The sequence below is a fragment of the Phoca vitulina genome, unplaced genomic scaffold (genome assembly GCF_004348235.1).
Source record: "Phoca vitulina isolate PV1807 unplaced genomic scaffold, GSC_HSeal_1.0 scaffold23, whole genome shotgun sequence".
Lineage (NCBI taxonomy): Eukaryota > Metazoa > Chordata > Mammalia > Carnivora > Phocidae > Phoca > Phoca vitulina.
This window is the reverse complement of record NW_022589726.1, coordinates 3972076-3993619: the sequence shown is the minus strand read 5'-3', so window position 1 is coordinate 3993619 and position 21544 is coordinate 3972076. Positions and strand designations below refer to the sequence as shown.

The window sequence follows — 21544 nt, the reverse complement described above, 5'->3', positions numbered from 1 at the left end:
TTATTTTTTTCATGTTAGAATTTGAATACATCTGGCAAGACAGCTTCAAGTACAGATGGACCCAAATTCCCTGGAGATAAAAGTTCAACAACACAAAATAATAACCAGCAGAAAAAAGGGATCCAGGTGTTACCTGATGGTGGGACTCTATAAAATATGTCAGAGATATTATAGAATTCATTTCTTTGCTTTTTCCTTAAAGATAAAATTACTGTGTTCTTCTTATCCAGGTCGGGTTACTAACATTCCTCAAGGGATGGTGACGGACCAATTTGGAATGATTGGCCTGTTAACATTTATCAGGGCAGCAGAGACGGACCCAGGAATGGTACATCTTGCATTAGGAAGTGACTTAACAACATTAGGCCTCAATCTGAACTCTCCTGAGTAAGTTTTTTTTCTTTTTTTCCACATTTGTGTATAATACCTACTTGCAGATTTCTAGTTTTTAATTCATGTAATCAGATTGTATCACCTACAGCCACTCATTGTTGCTGTTATGTCTTGACTCTTTGGGTCATATCCTCTCATGTTAGCTCCTGGATCACTGTCACTTGACAATATCATTCCTCTTTGGCAGTTTCAGAATACACATGTATAATCCTTCCCGATTCCTGAAATCTTGGGCTGTTGAGTTTTTCACCTCCAAAAATCTTACTCTCCACCATGTCTCAGCTACTTACATATTTAATCATCCTTTTGACTTTGCCATTATCAATAACTTCAGTTTCTCTATAATTTTATCTGTGCTCCCATGCCACTTCCTGTTTTCCATCTTTCTCCCTCTAGTTCTGGCTCCTATAATCATTTGACTCCTTGGGATCTTCAATCCATTGATTCTTCTATCTTTTCACTGTTCTTCAGCATCCTTCTCTTCCCTTGAGAAGAACTCACTTCCTTCTTATCCAGTTAAATTCTGTGGTCACTCATAATTGTTTATTTATATATACTCTTGGCTACTTTGCCCCTCTTTTGCTCTTTGTCATGATTGCATGGCAGAAACTACAACCCTGGTTATACTCTGACTTCCATTCTTGACCTCTGCTACTGAACCCGGCTAGAGAAAACCACACAGCTTCACTGCCTGGTCTCATTTCACATTCATGGCCAGGAACTTCAGAAGTGGGCCCTTAATTCTGCCACTCATAACTGGCTTGCCTTGTCCATTCATTCTTTTATTCTCCTATGCAGCTATTTCACACAGTCTCTTGAAACACCTCATTACCTTTTTCCTTGTCCTTACTCTCAGATGAAGACCTTGCTGCTTTTTTCTCCCCCCCAAGTTTTTATTTAAATTCCAGTTAGTTAACAGTTTAATACTAGTTTCAGGTGTAGAATTAAGACCTTGCGTTTTTATTTCTAGTTTGCTAAGAAAGATGGAAATAATCAGAAGAGAATGTCAGCATAGTCCTACCACCAAATCTGTCTATCTACTACTATCTGTACCCACCTTATTCTTGTCTTCCACCCTGTTGCTATAGTTGATCCATGCTTTCTACTTAAAATGTCTCTTGAAAACTCAAGGACATGGCTCTAACAATTTTTGCACTTTTGTTGGGTCATTTCCATCAGCATACAAATATTTTATTACTTCCTTTATAAAGTTAATAAAATGCCTTCTCCTTATCTAACTTCAATGAGTTAACTGCCCTTATTTCTTTATTCTTATTTCTTGGAGAGCAAAACTCTTCAAAAAAGCCATCTTTACATCTCCCACTTGTCTTCTCCCATTCTCCGTTAAATCCATTTCAGTTAGGATTTTGCCTCACCACTTCACTAAAACTACTCTCATCGAGGTCATCAAATGATCTCTATGTTATTAAATTCAGTGGTTGCTTGTAGGAACTTATCCTCCTTGACCTGTCAGCAATGTTTGACGTAGTAGATTTGTTGCTGCATGCTTCTTACTGCTTTTAACTGCTGCCACTCTGGTTTGAATCATTGCCTAGATTATTCCATTAGCCAATCACTGGGTGTCCCTGATTCTCTCGGTGTCCCTCACAGTCTCTTCTTTATATAGGAGCCAGGACCATCCTTTCTGAATAGGTTAATCTTTTGTGCAGTGCTCAATGAGGGTTTGTGGTTTCATTACGATTAAAAACCTAAAATCTTGGGATGTCTGGGTGGCTCAGTCAGTTAAGCGTCTGCCTTTGGCTCAGGTTGTGATCCCAGGGTGCTGGGATCGAGTCCCTCATCAGGCTCCCTGCTGAGCAGGGAGCCTGCTCCCCCTGTTCGTGCTTGCACGCTCGCTCTCTCTCTCTCTCTCTCTCTGACAAATAAATAAATAAATCTTAAAAAAAAAAACTAAACTAAAATCTTTATAGGCCTGTTTATCTCTACAGGCATGTTCTCGTTCCCCCCCCCCCCCATGGCTTTTCCCTTTGTTCACTCTGTTCCAGCTTCACTGGCCTTCTTGCTGTACCTCAGACATATCAGTCATATCCCAGCCTTAGTTACTCTAGCAATTCCCTCTGACTAGAATAGTGTTTTGCCAGATAGTTAATATGGCTCACTCCCTCATGTTTTTCAAATCTTTGTTCAAATCTGATCTTCTAAATGAGACCTAACCTGACTACTTTATTTAATGCAACTAATCTCCCATCTCTACCCCTCCATGAACATGGAATATTATTTATTATGCAAATTATTTTTGTCTGCCTCCTTCTAATCTGTCATCCTCAATCAGAAAATAAGTTTCAGGGGCGCCTGAGTGGCTCAGTCGTTACGCGTCTGCCTTCGGCTCAGGTCATGATCCCAGGGTCCTGGGATCGAGCCCCGCATCGGGCTCCCTCCTCCGCGGGAAACCTGCTTCTCCCTCTCCCACTCCTTCTGCTTGTGTTCCCTCTTCCGCTGTGTCTCTCTCTGTCAAATAAATAAATAAAATCTTTAAAAAAAAAAAAAAATAAGTTTCATGTTGTCCGTTACCTTTGTTCTGTTCGCTAATGTAGCCAAAACACCTAGAACAGTGCCAGGCATATAATAGGCACTCAGTATTTGCTTTTAATAATTACTGATTTTTTTCTGGCCATATAAATGGGAAAGTAATTTTACTTGGGGGCATGCTATTAATGAATTTAAAGCATTCTGAGTTGAAGTTACATATATGTGAATATATATTTATAACTTAATATATATACTTGGTATATACACACATATATATACACCTAGTTAACCTTGTTTCATTTTTCTGCTGTGTAAGTCATAGTAAGCACATGAAAAGAAATTAGAAGTAAAGGTGCTCATTTTACTTTCGAAGTCATTGTTTTTCCTGATTTCCTGAAATAAAAATTGAAATCTTTTTTTATACTTCGGACTTGAGAGTGTTTGTTTTTTTTTTTTCCCCTCATATTCAGAAATCTCTACCCCAAATTTGCGTCACCCTGGGCATCTTCACCTTGTCGACCTCAAGACATAGGTAGGAGAATTTATTTGTGTTCAGACCGTTTAAAAATATTTTTTAACTGAGAATCAGTTAATAAGGCTTTTTTCATTTTATTATCCAGACTTCCATGTTCCATCTGAGTACTTAACGAACATTCACATTAGGGATAAGGTGAGTGTAGTTTATTATTCTCCTCAGTCAGCATGAATGTATCTATTTTTCAGGCACTGTTTTTCAGTTCAGATGGTGTAAAATTTTTTGAAATAATTAGTGGTTTCAGGGGTATGCTTTCATGTGTCCATCAGTTACATAAAACAATTTTATTTCTATTTTTGTTTATCTTAATGTTTTGATGAGATCCTGGGTTATATTTAAAGAATATGTTTTAAAAACAAAACAATGGTAGGGCTGGTTAAAATTTTTCTAGGAGTTATTAATAACAGCATAACTATGATTGATGAGAATAAACTGTGTTGGGAAAATATGATAAATTTCCTTCTGATATTCTCATTTTATGCCCTTATCAATAAAATATTTTTTTTTACAAATGCCGTAGATAGTGTTTTCAATGGAACAGTATATAAATACGTATTTAAAAACTATGACATTTGGCTTTTTAAAATGTTTAAATTACCCAAAATTCTAGTTGTAAAGTAACTATTAACAGATTACAGTTTTAATCTTTTGTTTTACTCTAAAAAAGAAAATGGTAAATACTTCGTTTAGGAGAAAGAACTAATTAGGTGTTCATTTCTGTTAGAAATTGTGTCCCTAGATTTTGGCCTTGAGGAAGGATATCATTTATTAAAAATTATGTTATACATATGTATCTAATGTCTTATATATTTATATATAAATATAAAATAATTTCATAAATATATAAAACATAGATTAAAATGATGGATGCAGTTGCATGGTCAAGTGGATGTTGATTTTGTGGACAGACAAGTATAGAGATATGTCTCAATATGTCTTTTAATACTTGAGTAAATGGAAGACAAGATGTATGAGATAGAACTAATTTTTTCTGTTTGTGGACTGTGTGATTTTCTGCCACCTCCACCGTAGATAGAGCTTTTTTGCTCCAATTACCTAAGGGTTCCAGAACCTTTTCTTAGGACAATTTAAGAAATACTGATTTAGGAGAATTTGTTACCTTCAAAACTGCTGCTTGAATGGGGATAATATGAATGGAGAGAAAAATTATATTCCGAGATTGTGTAACAGTTAAATAGACATTTCAGTACAGAATTGGGTGAAGAGATAAAAGTGTTTTCATTTTGATGAGCTTTTAAATAAAGGTTTATCCTAATACAAGATTTCAAGACTATTAAACTCAGTGTTTTATAGTTTGGTTGGTAGTTAATGTTTCTGCTTTATGGAAGCATGTAAGGCAATCATCTTTTAGTCATCCATTTAAACAAAATAAAGAGCTATCCTTTTATGATTTTTGTATTTACCGTCTGTGATTTGCTAAAAATATATAACCAACTGATTTGTGAATCACTGTTCGATGTAGATTCAGCTAACATTTCTTACAAGTTTCCTATGTATCAGGCATTCTTTAAGGTACATTCATATACAGACACTTTATCAATTTCATTTACGTTCTTAGTAACCTTGTAGGTCTCATTTCTGCATCTTATATGGAAGTTCATAGGCATTAAATAACTTCGACATGGTCATATTTGTAAATAATGGAACCGGTTCTTGAATATAAGTCCTGCATCTCTGAACACTGGTTCAACTATTATTACCATGTTGGGTATTAATAAGCCCTCAAGTAAAACAGCATTTGGTTTTGGTTAGAAGTTTTTATATAGCTTTTTATCCTATTAGTACATAAAATAGATGTACCAGAAATAATTGTTAAGTGACTTCAGTTATTTAAATGGTAAAACTCTCCCTTAAAATCATAACTACCTGCGAAATCATGTAATAACGGTTATCTGCTACAAAGAAAAGAGTTTCTGTTTATCTTTTTATTTTTACTTCAGTGGTAGCATTATGTTAGGGTTTTCAAACTTATTTTACACTTCAGAATCATTGATTTCTCTTTTCCAGCTGGCTGCAATAAAACTTGGCCGATATGGAGAAGACCTGCTCTTCTATCTCTATTACATGAATGGAGGAGACGTATTACAACTTTTAGCTGCAGTAGAGCTGTATGTTCAAAGTATTTTTAAACACTTTTGTATTATAGTGGATCTTGTTTATTCTGAAAGGTTTTCTTTTACATGATAGCTGTGGTTTCTCTTTTGTTCTTAAAGTGGAAATATTTCCATCAAGAAATAAGTTGTTTGTTTTTACATTTAGTAAAATAAAGTTAATTTAGATTGAAAGTTTATGTTATCATGGTTAGTGGTCACTGTATACATAAAAAGAATTATTTCAGATTTAAATAATCCTAAATTTGTAAGAAGACAGAATTGACTCATGAATTTGGTGAATCTAATTTTTATAAATATGTGAAGTATAAGATATGGTTCATAACTGTGGCTCATCTTCTTGTGGAACCACGTATGTTAATGATAGTGAATTTCATCATTAATGCACATCTATTAAGTATTATATGGGCAAGGCACTGCATACATCTTGTGTGTTTTGAAGTGTTGATGAAGTCCACATTCGTTATCAGAAGCCTGTTGGCCAACTTAAATAAATTAGTGTTAAGAAGTTGGTCCATTGGATGTTTTTTCCTGAGCATTTCTGTTTTTACCTGATGCTCTAAGAATAAAAATTTTGTGTCATTTCTCATATATCCAATTGGTAATATATTTTGTTACCAATAGACTATTCTAATAATCATGTTTACTAGAGTAAATTGTTATTAAAAATTTATGATGTTATGGGGCTCCTGTCTGGCTCAGTTGGTAGAGCATGTGACTCTTGATCTTGGGGTCGTGAGTTCAAGCCCCACGTTGGGCGTAGAGCTTACAAAAAGAAAATTAGGATATTATGATTGAGAGACCTAGTTTTTACAGATTTAAGTATTTTATAATATTCTTTATAACATTTCTATAAATGGCCTTGGATCAGATACATAAAAATGTAAAATTCACTGTGTTGATAATAAATTGTTTTTTTATTTCTCTATTGAGAATTTGTTTTCTCCCATGTGCCCTCATTCTTTGTAACATAGCAATTGTTACCTGTTCCTTTTAATTTATTCATAAGTAAATAAATTCATTTAGTTATTCATCTATCCATTATTGGCAGTTCTGTCTCACATCTTATTTATGTCTAAAAATTATCTCACTGTATTAGTAGGAAGGTATTTGTTTACATGGAGGTTTGTTCTACCAGACATGTTTTTTCTGGTACTTTTACCTCCTTTGGATGTTACTTCTCCAGTTTACAAGTGATAGTAAATCCTCATTGATTCTTGCATGAATTCTAATGGATATCCTTTTGGCTTTTGAAAATTTAGGATCAATGAGATTTGAATTAAAAAAAGTAATACGTTCATTAAGAATTTTTAATATGGATATTCTATTTTCAACATAGTTATAAAACTGTGTGAATTTAAATAGATAAAAAGACTGTATTTTGTTCCTTATAAAATAATACAAATAGTTGGGTTTTTTGTTCGTTTTAATAGATATCTCAATTTCTATTGAATGTTAAGAAGAACGAAAAAGGAGTGAAGTTTCTGGAACACAATGTATCTTTATTTGGTCTGCCTAAGTTTTTATTACATTGCTCATAGAGCTTTTAAGATCTATTACTATGTTTGCATAAAAAGTCTCTTCAGTTAAATAAAGATGTGTATATTAATTAACGAGTGTGGTTTCTGGACAAATTAAGGGATTCTTTTCCTATATTTATTTCACTCAGGTTGTGTTTAATAACAAAGTCAGGGTAAAGAAGCATCCATATTTATGTATTTTCTGAGAAGAATTTTACAAAATGTAGAAAATGTTTGATGTGTGAGCCACAGGAAAAATTAATTGTCTTTTTCTCTTAAAAATTGAAGTTTTAACCGTGATTGGAGATACCACAAAGAAGAACGAGTATGGATTACCAGGGCACCAGGCATGGAGCCAACAATGAAAACCAATACATATGAGAGGGGAACATATTACTTCTTTGACTGTCTTAACTGGAGGAAAGTAGCTAAGGTATATTTTTTTCCATGTGCAAATATGTAAATGTATAAATCTAGATTTTAAAAAGAAGTATCCTCTTTTATCTGTTTATATGTACCAATACATCCATTCCAATAATGTGCCAGATACTTGCTAAATAAGTTTTTTTGTCCTCACCTCCTTGGCTTGATTTAAACTTTAGGAGAGTATCTGGAAACAACTCATTTCACCCATAGTTAGGAAAATGAACTTGGTAAGAAATTTTGTAATTTTTCACAAGCCTTGGTAACATTTGAAACATTTTTGTGTCTACTCAGTTGTAAAATAAAGATCACCTTCTTGCAATCCCAGTCATGTATTCTTATTACTTTAAGCAAGTAGGAGATTTTCCTAAAACTGTTATATAAACAGATAATAGGCTTTTTAAAACACTTGCACTCATTGCAGGAAAGATACTTGATTTTTATTTGCAAGTGATACAAAGAAAGAAAATTGTAAGCATTAACCTTGATTGTTCCTATGACTAGTATGCTGAATATTGGAGGGAAGAGGACTGTGGAAAAAGTTGGTTGTTATGTTTTGTTTTGCAACTTCTCCTCACAAAAACACCTATTTAACTGTCTGATGTGCAAAATTTTCATTAGTCTCATAGCATATTTCACGTTTTATGTAGTATCTTGAATGTATGCATTTAGTGCTCCCTAGTAGAGAGTCTAACCAGCATCTGATTTCATAACTCCAAGATTGCTCTGAATGCCTTTTCCATTGAAGATTCTTAGGATTAAAAACTAAAGAGTTAGTTTTGTTTATTCTCAATAAATTTAAACGGAAGAAAAATATTTCTTGACAACTAGTCCATTGGATGATTCTTTAGTTGTTGGTTTGGGCTTTTTTGTCTTTTGAGTCAACTTTACTAAATAAGAAGTTAAAACATTTTAACATGACAATGTAAAATGCTTACCAGATCTTTATCACAAAAATGTTTTACATCACAAGATTTCATATAAAACTTGAAAAAAGAAATAGGAAAAGATGTGCCCAAGTAAAAACACCAGACAAGACACATAGAAGAGGTTAAATCTTTTTTTATTATTACTTTTGGGTGTTTGTCAGTGGTAAATGTCATTACTTCTCAGACCGAGTCCATAGACCACCATACTGTATTTGAGTTATTTTAACAATGATAATTAATATGCATATCTTGATTTTAAAAGGTAGATCCATGATCTGACCTTTTAAGTAGAAATAATTACATTCATTACAAATAGTACAGGAGACATTATGTATGTTACCTGTTAAGAAATATAGTGTGGTAGAAAGCCTTTGTATTGTAGATTTGAATTTAACTCCTGTTTCAGCTGTTTATGCTTTGACCATTTGCAAGTTTCTTTTCCATGCGTGCTTCCTTATCTTTTAAATCGAAATCATATTTGCTTCTAGATTGTCATGAGGATTAAATGAGATTTTACACACACACACACACACACACACACACACACACACGCTGAGTACAGTGCTTCGTATATGTTGGGTATTTGATACATGGGAGTAGTTGTAGTTTGTTGCTGTTTTTATCATCTGTGTTCTTACAGCTTGTTACTCTTCTTCAAAGATGGAAAAATTGTAACTGTTGTTAGGTCAGGTCAGTGGTTCTCAAACTTGAGCTTGCATCAGAATTACCTGGCAGACTTATTAAAAACACAAGTTGCTGAGCCATACCTCCATTGTTTCTGATTTAATAATGTCTATGGATGGGGCCTGAGGATTTGCATTTCTAACAATTTCCTAAGTGATGCCAATGATTTTGCTGATCTTTGTCTGGAGCCATACTTTGAGAACTTCTCAGTCAGTTGATTGTACAGGAGAGAAGAATGTGTCTTTGGAGGGGGAAAAGAGTCTGTTAGTAATAACTGAAGTTTTCTCCATTCAATTTGAAGCTTTTTGCTCAATATCATTGTAAGTTATTCCAAACTTCTATATGCAAAAAGGATGGATGTTTGTAGTAGATTGATGTATCATTTTAGTTAAGTTTTAGTTCAATATATAGGACAGATTTTCTTATGTGAAAAAGGTTTCCAGTACTACTTTCTCTCCACAAAATATTCAGAAGCAACTTAAACATTAATAGGCCCTTTTACTTTCCTATAAAAATCAATTCCCCAGTCAGATACATGTCATTTTAAAGAAAAGTGTGTGTGTGTGTGTGTGTGTAAATATGTAGTGTGCATATATAATTTTCCCCAACTTTATCTGATCTCCTGTACAGTTGAGCTTTGTCTTAACCTTTACCTTTATAATTTTTAGCTCTGAAGTTGGAAAATAAAATTTGAGATATATCATTAAACTGTTTAAGAAATCTCTTTTGAGGTAATTGCTGGCCACTGGCACTGACACTTTTCATCAAAATTATTTTCACAATGATGAAAGCAAGCAGAATTATTTGTTTCTATTAAGTATTATATATAGCTTACTCTTGTTATATTAAAATACAGATTCATGAACTTTAAAACTTAAGTTGTATTCACAGAATAAACTTTTCACAATGGCTCCTGGTTTTTTGTTTGTTTTAAAGATGTTTTCAGTGTTTTCTCAAATTGTTTAGGAATTAAGACATTTAGTTCCATTTATAATGTATTAACAATTTATCAGACTACAGAAAAGCCTTTAAAATGCCATGTCCCAAGTAAACCTCAAAGTCCCCACCTGTAAAGTGGATGTGGTTTACTACTCACAGGTAAAGAACATGCATTATTAAATAACTTCAGCTCATTGTAAGAAGCCTACAGTCTGAATTAGTATTATAAGTAATAGCTTGATGTTATCATGTTGTCTTTGAAAAGTATTGACCTGATCTAGACTGTCGTCAGGTCTCCATCTCACAATGTCTTGTATGAGGTTCTTTCTTTCTGTTTTGCAGATTACTTAGTATTTTCAGAGATTTGAAGAATTGTTAATAAGAAATTTGATGATTTAAATCGGAAGTATTTTTTACCCGTGAAAATTCCGTAACTCTGAGTTCTAGGATCCAGCCCATTAAAGTATTTTTTGTATGTTAATAATGTATACATAAAAATTTTGACACTGTGTTTATTCTCCCCTTTTAAATAATCTTGACTTGTCAGCAGGCTATGTGGTCTATCTTTTGTAATTTAGCTAGAATTACTCAGTATCTCACTAATTTAAAAATAGTGGTCATTCAGATTATATATATTCTTTTTTTTTTTTTTTTTTAAAGATTTTATTTATTTGACAGAGAGAGAGAGAGCACAAGTAGGCAGAACAGCAGGGAGAGGGAGAGGAAGAAGCAGGCTCTCCACTGAGCAGGGAGCCCGACGTGGGGCTCGATCCCAGGACCCTGGGATCATGACCTGAGCCGAAGGCAGCCGCTTAACCAACTGAGCCACCCAGGCACCCCTGGATTATATATATTCTTAATGAGTAGAATTTTTTAAATAATTTCATCAACAGAATTTTCAGGTGATGTAGGCTGCTGTATGATCAATAGCTTTCTCAAACTAAAGACTTAAAAATTGAAGAATTCTTTCAGCCTGACTTCACCTTGTGGATCCAACACTGAATAGTATTTCTAATGCTTAGAATTTTTTATAATATCATAGCCTGATATAAATGTGATTTTTTTTCATTAATTTCACTGGTACACATTAGTATTAGTATATCTTTATATTTTAATCAGTAATATGTACTTTTCTTCAAAGTAGTAAAAAAATTATTTCTAATAAGTATATTTAAGATAGTTGGCAGCTTCCTAAAATTGGAGGATTTATCTTAGGTAAGAGAAAGCTGATATTTTTGAGAATTTGAGAAAATATTCCTGCAGTGTATGTTTCTCTGTGTAATTCGATCAGTGATTACATGAATGCTTTTGTAATAATTTCATTTGATTATCTGAATCCAGTACATGTATTTCAGTTCTGCTTACAGTGACCTCTTGAGAATATGTTGCCTAATTTGATTAATAGAAAAATAACTTTAACAGTTGTTTTTAAAAAGTATCTAAAACATTTTATAGCCTTTTAAATCATAAAACTGTAATGTTTTGTTCCTAAAACAAATGAAAAAAACTTGTGTTTATTAATTCATCAGCCATTAATTACATACCTGCTAGGGGCATGGCACTATATTCTAGGCAGTATGTAGTGGTTTACAAAACAGACCTACTATTTTTGTCCCTACTGGTTATAAAGAGGTGTGCATGTGTGACGTGTGTGTACATATAACAAATGTGTAAAAGAGATGGTACCAACAAAGGGAACAAAGAGATACCAGAATATATTGTAAGATTTACATATTTTAAGAAGAATAAAAATACATAGAAGACCAAAACAATGATGTAAGAAAAAGGAAGACAAAATTTGACTTTAATTTCTGAATCTCTGATATATGAGTTTTTAAATTATATTAAAATATTTATTATGCTCCCTAGGTTTAAACTGATCTTTTTCTTTTAATATGTAGGGGGAAAATATGTGCACTGATGAAGTTACTCCAGTTTAAATTCTAATAATACTGTGTAGTTCACCAATGTACAATGACAAGGACAGGATAACTGAACAAAATTTAATTTATGTAACTTAGTGGGGCCTGTGATTTGTTAGTTACAAATAGACTTTTTACCCTGCAACTACACATACTTTGGAACTAAATTGCCAATTTTAATTTCTAAAGAGTGATATAACAAGAAGATATTTTCTTCACTCATTTTGATATGCTTCTTAAGCCAGGCAATAAATTGCTTTTAAAATTTAGGGGTAGGAAGGGAGAGAGCGGTGCCTACACAGTGCATAAGGGGGACGATGGTGATTCTGGAGTTTGCTAGTTTTAATGAAAAGCAAATGACCTACGTGCCTTAGTTACTCTGTCCTATAAAGTGAACCTTTTTAAATTAAAGTCATTACAGTGTCTCTTCTTTAAGAACATTTGTCACTGAACTGAATTTTTTCAACATTTCTGCGTCAGGGGTGTAATGAAGTAAATTTATTTGGATCTTGCACTAAAACTATTAAAAATAACGTGTTAACACTAGAAGGTCACGGGCTTTGGTGCTCCATAGGTCTGAATCCTAATCCTAGCTCTGCCACTTAAGGTATGATTTGGGCAGGTTACTTGTAAACGTCATTTCTTCAGGTGCAAGATGAAGATAATGATACATACAGAAAGATATAATCAGAAAGATTAAAATTAGCTGTATCTCTAGTTTTGGCACAGACTAGATTTTCAGTTAATGTAATATCCTTACATTTTAAATACTTGGTTTTATATCTCAAAATTGAATCATTATGACCTAGGTTTTCATTTTAATTTAATAATGGGAATATCCATTTTTAGAATCAATTTGAAACAAGATAGGTATGGTAAGGTATGTTAACCCATAGTGCTAATAATTACTTGTTGGCTTTCTTTAATACATAGTATAAATTAAGGTTCATAATGTTTTAAATGGAATTGATTTAGTTTGTGCTATTATTGAATTCAAATTGTAGAATTAGTAATTTTAGAACCTCTTGCTGTTTGGATTTGCAAAGTTATGTTTTTTGTTTTTTTAATATACAAAATTATCTTCTGCATCTCTCTTGATCTTAGGAAGTGTCATGAAGAAATTCACTTCACCATTCTCAAATTTTAAAACTCTCATGAAGTTAATGTATTTTGAAAGTTTAATTAAAATGAGCTAAATAGTTTGCGTTCAGATGTGCTTAGGGAAAACCACTATCTAGTTTTGAGTGGCATTTACATCTTTTCAGTATTTGGGTTTGAAGTGGGAAGTCGGGAGATGTGTGAGTTGTAAGGTTAGAATAACTTGATGTGTTTGCTTTAAAAAAAAAAAGTAGGTGTAATAATTACAAATTGGAAAATTATTTTTTTCGAGGAAAAAGTGAATTTTTTTACGTCATTGAAGGTTGGCTTTATTTTAAATATCCTGCAATTTGCAGTGCTTTTTATTGACGATATAGTAATAGCTGCTCAAACTTCTACTTTTGAGCAAAAAAAAATGCAGTTTCAGTGTTATAAAATAGATGTTCATGAGTAGTCTCTGACTTTTACACAAAGGCTGTATTTTTGCACTTATCAGAAATTGCAGCACATTACTTTTCTTCAAGCTGTATTTTAGAGGGAAAAAAAGAGTTGGTACATCTGTGTCTGTGTTCATTCTCATACATGTAGGTATTTTGTTCACCTAGTAAAATATATTTTGACAAAAATCTGAGATCAGAGGGAGAGGAAATCATCTAAATTCTTAAATTTGGTTTTATAGGAATTTCATCTGGAATATGACAAATTAGAAGAACGGCCTCACCTGCCATCCACCTTCAACTACAACCCTGCTCAGCAAGCCTTCTAAAAAAAGACTTCCCTTTTCTTGGGGTATGGCTGTCTCAGCACAATACTCAACATAACTGCAGAACTGATGTGGCTCAGGCACCCTGGTTTTAATTCCTTGAGGATCTGGCAATTGGCTTATGCAAAGGGTCACCATTTGAGGTCCTGCCTTACTAATTATGTGCTGCCCAACAACTAAATTTGTAATTTGTTTTTCTCTAGTTCGAGCAGGGTCTGTATTTTTTTTCATTTATTTTCTTTTTTTGCCAGCAGACAGACTTGAGTCTGTAAAGACAGGCAAGTACACTGACAGAAGTTTACCATTTAGTTTCTAAAATGTAAAAAAGAAAACCCACAAAAGACTCAACAGAATTAGACCACAAAATTTGCATTGTTCATTGTAGCACTATTGGTAATAAAATAACAAATGTTTGTGCATTTTTATGTGAAGATCCTTCTCGTATTTCATTTGGAAAGATGAGCAAGGTCTGCTTCCTTCATTTTACTTCCCCTTCTGTTTTTGAAAGGCAGTTTCGCCAAGCTTAATGCAAGAATATCTGACTGTTTAGAAGAAAGATATTGCCACAATCTCTGGATGGTTTCCAGGGTTGTGTTATTACTGAGCTTCATCTTTCCAGAATGAGCAAAACACTGTCCAGTCTTTGTTACGATTTTGTAATAAATGTGTACATTTTTTTTAAATTTTTGGACATCACATGAATAAAGGTATGTATGTACGAATGTGTATATATTATATATATGACATCTATTTTGGAAAATGTTTGCCCTGCTGTACCTCATTTTTAGGAGGTGTGCATGGATGCAATATATGAAAATGGGACATTCTGGAACTGCTGGTCAGGGGACTTTGTCGCCCTGTGCACTAAAGGGCCAGATTTTCAGCAGCCAAGGACATCCATACCCAAGTGAATGTGATGGGACTTAAAGAAGTGAACTGAGACAATTCACTCTGGCTGTTTGAACAGCAGCGTTTCATAGGAAGAGAAAAAAAGATCAATCTTGTATTTTCTGACCACATAAAGGCTTCTTCTCTTTGTAATAAAGTAGAAAAGCTCTCCTCACTGCAGTGTTGACTTTGATTTGAAATTGTGAAATTATTTCTTCAACATGAAAAGTAGACCCCCCGAAACCCTCAAGGTTTACAAATGGTGTGACTAATCAATTTAAAATGTAGTCTTTTTTTTCAGCTTTTGACAAGTAATTTGATGGAACCATACACCATTTTACTTGTAGGTTAAAAATGCAGATGCATTTTTAGTTATTAACTAAGTCAAAACAGAAACTATTTTTTAAAGTAATTATGGCTGCATTAGAAATAAAACTTCCTGAACACTCATGGGACCCAATCAAGATACTTTTGTGAGAAATTCATGAGACATTTCTTGATAGACCTTTGAGATTTATCTTTAAGAAGTAATACGTAAATTAAGGTAAGCCAAAAGCAGGGGTGAGGTAGACTTTACCTTCAGTTTGCTGGCCTGGATATTTCACATTTACAAGTTGATGGATTTTTTTCCATCTAAAGGCGCAAATACTGTATTTAAAAATGTTGAAGACTCAAGCTACAAACACTAGAGATAGAGAGTAAAAAAGGCAGTGAGTTTCGATTTTCTAAATTTTCATTTTTAACCTATTTTTCTATGAAGAGTGAAAGTTTGTTGACATTTACCAAATCATGTTTAAAAATGAAACATTTACGACATTGCTGTGTTTGTGTATCAGGAATATGAAATGACTTAAGATTTACCTTTTTCTATGTATTTTGAGATATGGAGAAACTGACATAAAAATATCAGGATTTTTTAACCTTTCAGATTTAAACCAAAGCATCTCCTCTGCAGGAAAGATGGCACTTATATAATTGTAGTTTTAACTGTTGTGCACAAAACCGTCTCACATATTTGACATAAACCAGAATCAAATCCTAGATTTCTTTAAAAAAAAAAAATTACATTTTTTCACAATTGACTTTGTAAAGCATAACTTTTCCTACGTAACCATGAGAAACAGTTAAAAAGAAAGAAAAGGGAAGGCGATCTTTATTTTTATGAGTACAAACGTAACAGTATAAAGTGTCACCATGATCATGATTGGTACTTTTGTGAATGACTCAGAAAAGCAAGATAGCTCACATCAAGTGGTTTGTTGTCTTGACTCTTGTTTGTTTTAATGGCCATTTAGAAAATTTTAAGTGCACACTTTTCCAGTTTCTAAGTTCTTTTTACCCTGAATCATCAAAATGAGAAAACTCTTGCATGTAAACCAATTTTTTATAACTTGTTATCCGAAATTACCATGCTCTTGACTTCAGATCCAAGTTTAAAAAGTCTATTTGAAATCTTTAAAGTACTATATTAAACTCTTTTTAATATAACACACTGTTATATTCTTTGGTTTTATAACTTGTGGTTATACATGTACAGAAGTTGACCTGAACTAATATTTCACGTTTTCTTTCTTAGGTTTAATTCTGTTAAATTTTCCCTATATAACTAGTGACATAGATGTGTACATTGTTAAATAACTTTGTGATTATACTATAATTGGCTCTAGGGGTAAAAAGCTATTTAGTTGCAAAAGAAAATCCTTTCACCTTTTTAGTTTCAAATATATATTCTATGCTTCTTGTGGTGATACTATAATTTATATGATAAAACTCCATTTTCAGGGATTTTTTTTTCACTGCACAAAGTTTTCCTTAGATAAAAAATTTTTAAGAACTGAAAAGTTTATTTGAATTCTTACAGTATAATATAAAGCCAACCACTTAACTGGTCTTTTCCTTTTTGCCACTGAACTTGGTACACCATAGGTGCTTGATAAATACATGTTGATTGAATGGTATAAATTGATATTTCAATTTGAAAATAAAATGTACAAATTAAAGCATTGGGCTTTGAAATAATTTACAATTTTTTGCTGTAATTTCATTTTCAAAATTCTTTTTTAAAGCATTTTCAATTAACTTTTGAAACTTTCAGATTTTTCCCGCTCTACCCTTTCTAGTTGATTCTTCCTCTGAATCCTTCATTCAAAAACAGATCTTCCATTCTGTTACACCCAGTGCTTTTAAAATATGGGGCATCTGAGCATCCCTGCAAGGAGGGGCACATTTATTTAACTTAGATTTGCTTACTAGCATCAGTTTTGCAGAAAGTTACTAAAAACCTAAATGTGCACGTGCATTAAAGGGATGTCCATCTTTAATGTTCTCTTAACCATAGTTTGTGTAGTTAAGAAAAAACAACCACCTAGGAATACCTACTAATTGGTTCCATTAAGACAGTCTGTGGATAATAAGCCAGACTTATCTCTGTGCCTTTTTAAAAGCTAGGTCCTAACAGCATGTCAGAAAGCTCTTTCCTTGCCAGTAGCATTGCCAGTGAATTAGATCATATCATAAATACATGACAGATCTAGGAGATGAAGCAAATAAACAGTGCACATCAAAATCGGGATCTAAATCTAACCCAATTTTGTGTGTTGAGTTGCCTCAAATAGGATACACTGAGTCAAGATAATTACTTTCCCACTTTGGTTGCTAAAAGAATAAAGGATGGTGGAATGTAACATGTCTAAGAGAGTGGTTCATATGTAGATCAATGTAAATTGTAACTGTTGCCAAAAATACTGATGTGATTTTCAGCTATATTGAAAGTATAGTGCTCAGAACAAGGTGGGAAGTCGCTGTATTTTAGGAACTGCTGTGACTGGGGAAGGCAGAAGGAGAAAAGGATGTGGCATGCCTTCTAGCTGCCAAGCAATATACTAAGTGTTTTACATGCATTATTGTATGCTGTCTTTAGCATAGTGTCATAAGGTAGGTTTTAGTATCCCCATTTTACATTACATTTTAAATATACAAAAAAAAAAAAAAAAAAAAAACCCAGGAAGTAGGAAACTTTAGCATTAGAGAATAAACTCTAGAAACATGGTATCTGTCTTCAGGTATCAAATTCAAGAGTTGTCATTCATTTGCGGGTCTGAAGAACAGAACTAGGACCAAAAAGAGAAAAAGATTTCAGTGCAGTATTAAAACTGAGGTAATTCAGATTTTGGAATGAGTTGGTTTGTAAGGCATTAGATTCAACCTCAGAACATAACTAAGGAGAAACTGGGCAGTGTTCTGTGTACAAGGTAAGGAGTTGAACTGGATGACCGTGAATGTTTCTGTTCATGGAAAAAGTGTTAAAGTGGGGTAATTACTGTATTTTAGCAAATCTAGTTGTGAACCATTAGGTACAACCTAATTGTACCACTAAGGAAGAAAAGAGCTCGATTAAACTATGATGAACCATGAATTACAAAAATGCATACCAATTTCAAAGATGTCATGCGTGGAAGGAATGTGCATCTTAGAGTTGATATTGTAGACCTTGGAGAAGAGACAGTGGACAACTAAGGGGAGACATGACAAGCTGTCTTCAAATATAGGAAGGACTTAAATGAAGAGGGCAAGTCTCAAACCAGCAGGTGCAAGTTGGATGAGACATATTGTGGTTCTGTATATCCAGGTGCAGTCCCACTGTACTGTTAAATGAAGTAAGGATTCCATCAAAAATGTTCAAGCAGAAACTGGATGACTATCAAGGGGCTATTGAGAGGACTGCCTTTTCGAGTAAAAAGTTGGATTTGATAACTTCTAGGCCTCTTTTCAGCTTTTTAAGATGTTGATACCCTTTTTTGGTCTGAAGTTGAGGAATATGATGTCCTCAGGGCTGAAAGTTATAAATGCTCAGTATAAATGCTAAATACTTAAAACATTGACCCTTCTAAAATGTACTCTTCTGTGAGTCATGGATAAGGTGTTTACTTATAATTACTGCTATATCTTTGGAGAGATTTAAATAATCAAAAAAGAATTACAAAAGGCAACTTTATTCAACCTTTTTTTAACTTTAGGAGTAAGAATATGAAACTTACTAAGAAAGCACAACAAATAGTAAATCATGTGTGTATATTCACCAGATTTATTTATGTATTCTAGTGCTACATTAAAAGGAGGGAAGAGACCGTTTCTGATAAGTTTCAAGGTAAATGTTTAGCCTGAAATTACACATTGCATTAGTGTTCAGTCTCGTTTTCTGCTACAGTAGTGATCACAAAAATTAAGCAGTAATCTGATTTCTTCTGTAGAAAGAAAACGGATAATTTAATTTGATGTATAAAAATCTCTGTTTGGGTTGAGATAGCTGTGGAGAGCTCACCAGAGGCAAAGTTAACCCTCTAGTTAGGTAATTCTCAAACTTAATGTGCATAAGAATCACCTGAGAAGCACGTTAAAATGTCAATTTCAGGCCTCATATTTAGATTTTATGACTCAAATGAGACCAGGAATACATTGTTCTCTAGTAAATACGGGTCATTGTTCTCTAGTAAATACGGGTCATTTCTGAAGTTAGTGAACTACAATTTACACTTAAACTATACTTTGCCTACTGTGCAAGTACTAACTAGAATAAAATCTTATTAAAGTTCCGGTGAAGTCCAACTAAGCTAATATGAGGATAATGTATTCCTATGTATCGGGGGCATTCATTTACTTTTTCCTGTATCATCCAATGTTCTAGTGCAGAAACCACATTATTACAGTAGTACTTATTAGAGCAGAATACAAGGAGAGCTAAATCCATTCCTGAGTATAAAAAAGCAAGGATTTTTTTTTTTTTTTTTTCCTTTTAAACCTTTGCTATTTCCAGGGGACATTTTGCCAGACATTAGGTTTCTGCTTCAGTTTGCACAAAAACTGCTAAGGGCAACTATATGCATTATCAATTCTATGTCCATCAACTGAAAGTTTTTCTTTAGTCCAGTCATCCTGTTGTATAAATACTATGACCTGACAAAAATTTAATGATCTATTTCTTTATCGTAAGAATTCAGTATTCAGTTTAAAAAGCTGATCATTTCCAGATGTTTGCCATACAGTTTTCCCTCAATCACTTAAACGACTTCTTGAAAATGTCATAAAATTCACAGTAAGTCTTCTTTGTTGTAATAATTTCCTATCTCTGTTGAAAACCCAAATTGCACGTCTCATAGCTTATGCTCACCAACTGACACATGCCAAAATAGTTTAGCTAATACGATTACTTTTAAAAAAAATTTTTTTATTTTTAAGTAATCTTTATGTTTAATGAAGGGTTTGAACTCACGAACCCAAGATCAGGAGTCACATGCTATATGGACTGAGCTAGCCAGGCATCCCTAAGACTACTTCTATGTAGCAAAACTAGTTTTTCATTCATCATATGATTTATCTTTGTTTTCATTTCCAAGGCCTGATAGGCATCTACCACACTATAAATATGTTTTGACATTTTCTTAGGGAAGGTGAAATAAAACTGGCCCTATTTATGCCAAAAGTGGTAGTTCCTTCAAACAACAGTAGAGAATACCAGGTAAAGAAAACAGAATTTTTCACTCTTAATTTTCATAAGCATGTCCTGATGAAAAGTAGTATTCCAGGAATTTGCATTTTTATTTGCCTAAGTAATATTTTGACTACATAATTTTTAAAACCTTGAAGATGTTTTTCTTCCAAGCCAACCAATTCTCCAGTATATACTGAAAGTAATTTGTTATAACACATGAGGTTCCTTTAAACATTTTGGAAGAAATGTACAAATTTCAAGGGTGGTATGATGTCAACAAATAGCTGATTCTGCTTGATTCTTCTTAGGATCAGCCCTACTGATACTCATTTATAATGGAAAAAAAAAATATTTTAAAGAGTAAATGCTGATTATCCTTCAAAAATATACAGCTCAATGAGAAGAAATTACATGTGGGAATGCCATAAATAGTTTCATCTTTTGTATAAAAATAAAGATTTGGGGCAGCCAGAATGTTTGAAAGCTACCTTTAAATCTGTTACATACTGAACATTTATTTTAAGATGTAGTTTTAATTATCATATGTAGCAGTTGCATGAAAACTGGGCTGTCTTTTTTAAAAATTTTATTTTTAAGTAATCTCTACACCAATGTGGGGCTCAAACTCACAACCCCAAGATCAAGAGTTACATGCTGTACTAACTAAGCCAGCCAGGCACCCCAAAACTGGGCTGTCTTAAAAGAAAATGTGAGCTGTTAAATATTTTCCCTCTTAATATCCTTCAAATATAAAACAAGTTGAATGAAAATATACCTGTTTTTAAAATGCAAGTCATATGTTACTACTCTGCTCAAAAAGTCATTTCCAGATTTCCTTTTTTAATCTAAAGTTCCATGTATTTTTTTCATTTCATTCTAAATGATTTAATATTTGAATATTAAACTAGTTGACTTGCACATCACTGTTTGGAATCCAAATTCTGTCTCCTTGAGCCAAAATCATTTTCCCAGCTTCTCTCTGCATTGGCAATGACATCGTTAATTAATGAACAACAAAATCCATCATCCTAGAAGTGTATGTACGTTGGATAGCATGGAAAAGAAAGGTGTAGACTCTTGTTTCAGAGAATATTAAAACTGGGTATCCTTAGCAACTTTGAATTACTACTTTTTTTTTTAGCATTTTGGGATAAGAATATGATCTTAGTTTTCTAAACCATTATCAAAAGGGAATACTGAAGAAACAAGATTAGTCTAGAAGGAATAGGAGAGTATTCTTCCCACATCTGAAGTAGAATCACTTGTGTTTTTTTGTTTTTTTAAGTACGCTCTACATCCAACGTGGGGCCTGAATTCAGGACCCTGAGATAAGGAGTCAT

The 21544-nt window shown here is 33.2% G+C and overlaps 1 protein-coding gene across 10 annotated transcripts in view; it reads left to right on the top strand.

The window, feature by feature from the left end:
• Nucleotides 1-16718, top strand: part of CNOT2 (CCR4-NOT transcription complex subunit 2) — a 120820-nt gene extending 104102 nt beyond the window's left edge. For all 10 annotated transcript variants that reach the window (XM_032420422.1, XM_032420419.1, XM_032420421.1 and 7 more), the window contains 7 exons: nt 19-139; nt 231-387; nt 3354-3415; nt 3504-3553; nt 5447-5547; nt 7359-7503; nt 13745-16718. In XM_032420422.1, the coding sequence (XP_032276313.1) occupies nt 19-139; nt 231-387; nt 3354-3415; nt 3504-3553; nt 5447-5547; nt 7359-7503; nt 13745-13831 (723 nt within the window). In that variant the 3' untranslated portion in view covers nt 13832-16718. The remainder of the gene's footprint in view (nt 1-18; nt 140-230; nt 388-3353; nt 3416-3503; nt 3554-5446; nt 5548-7358; nt 7504-13744) is intronic.
• Nucleotides 16719-21544: the final 4826 nt, after the last annotated feature.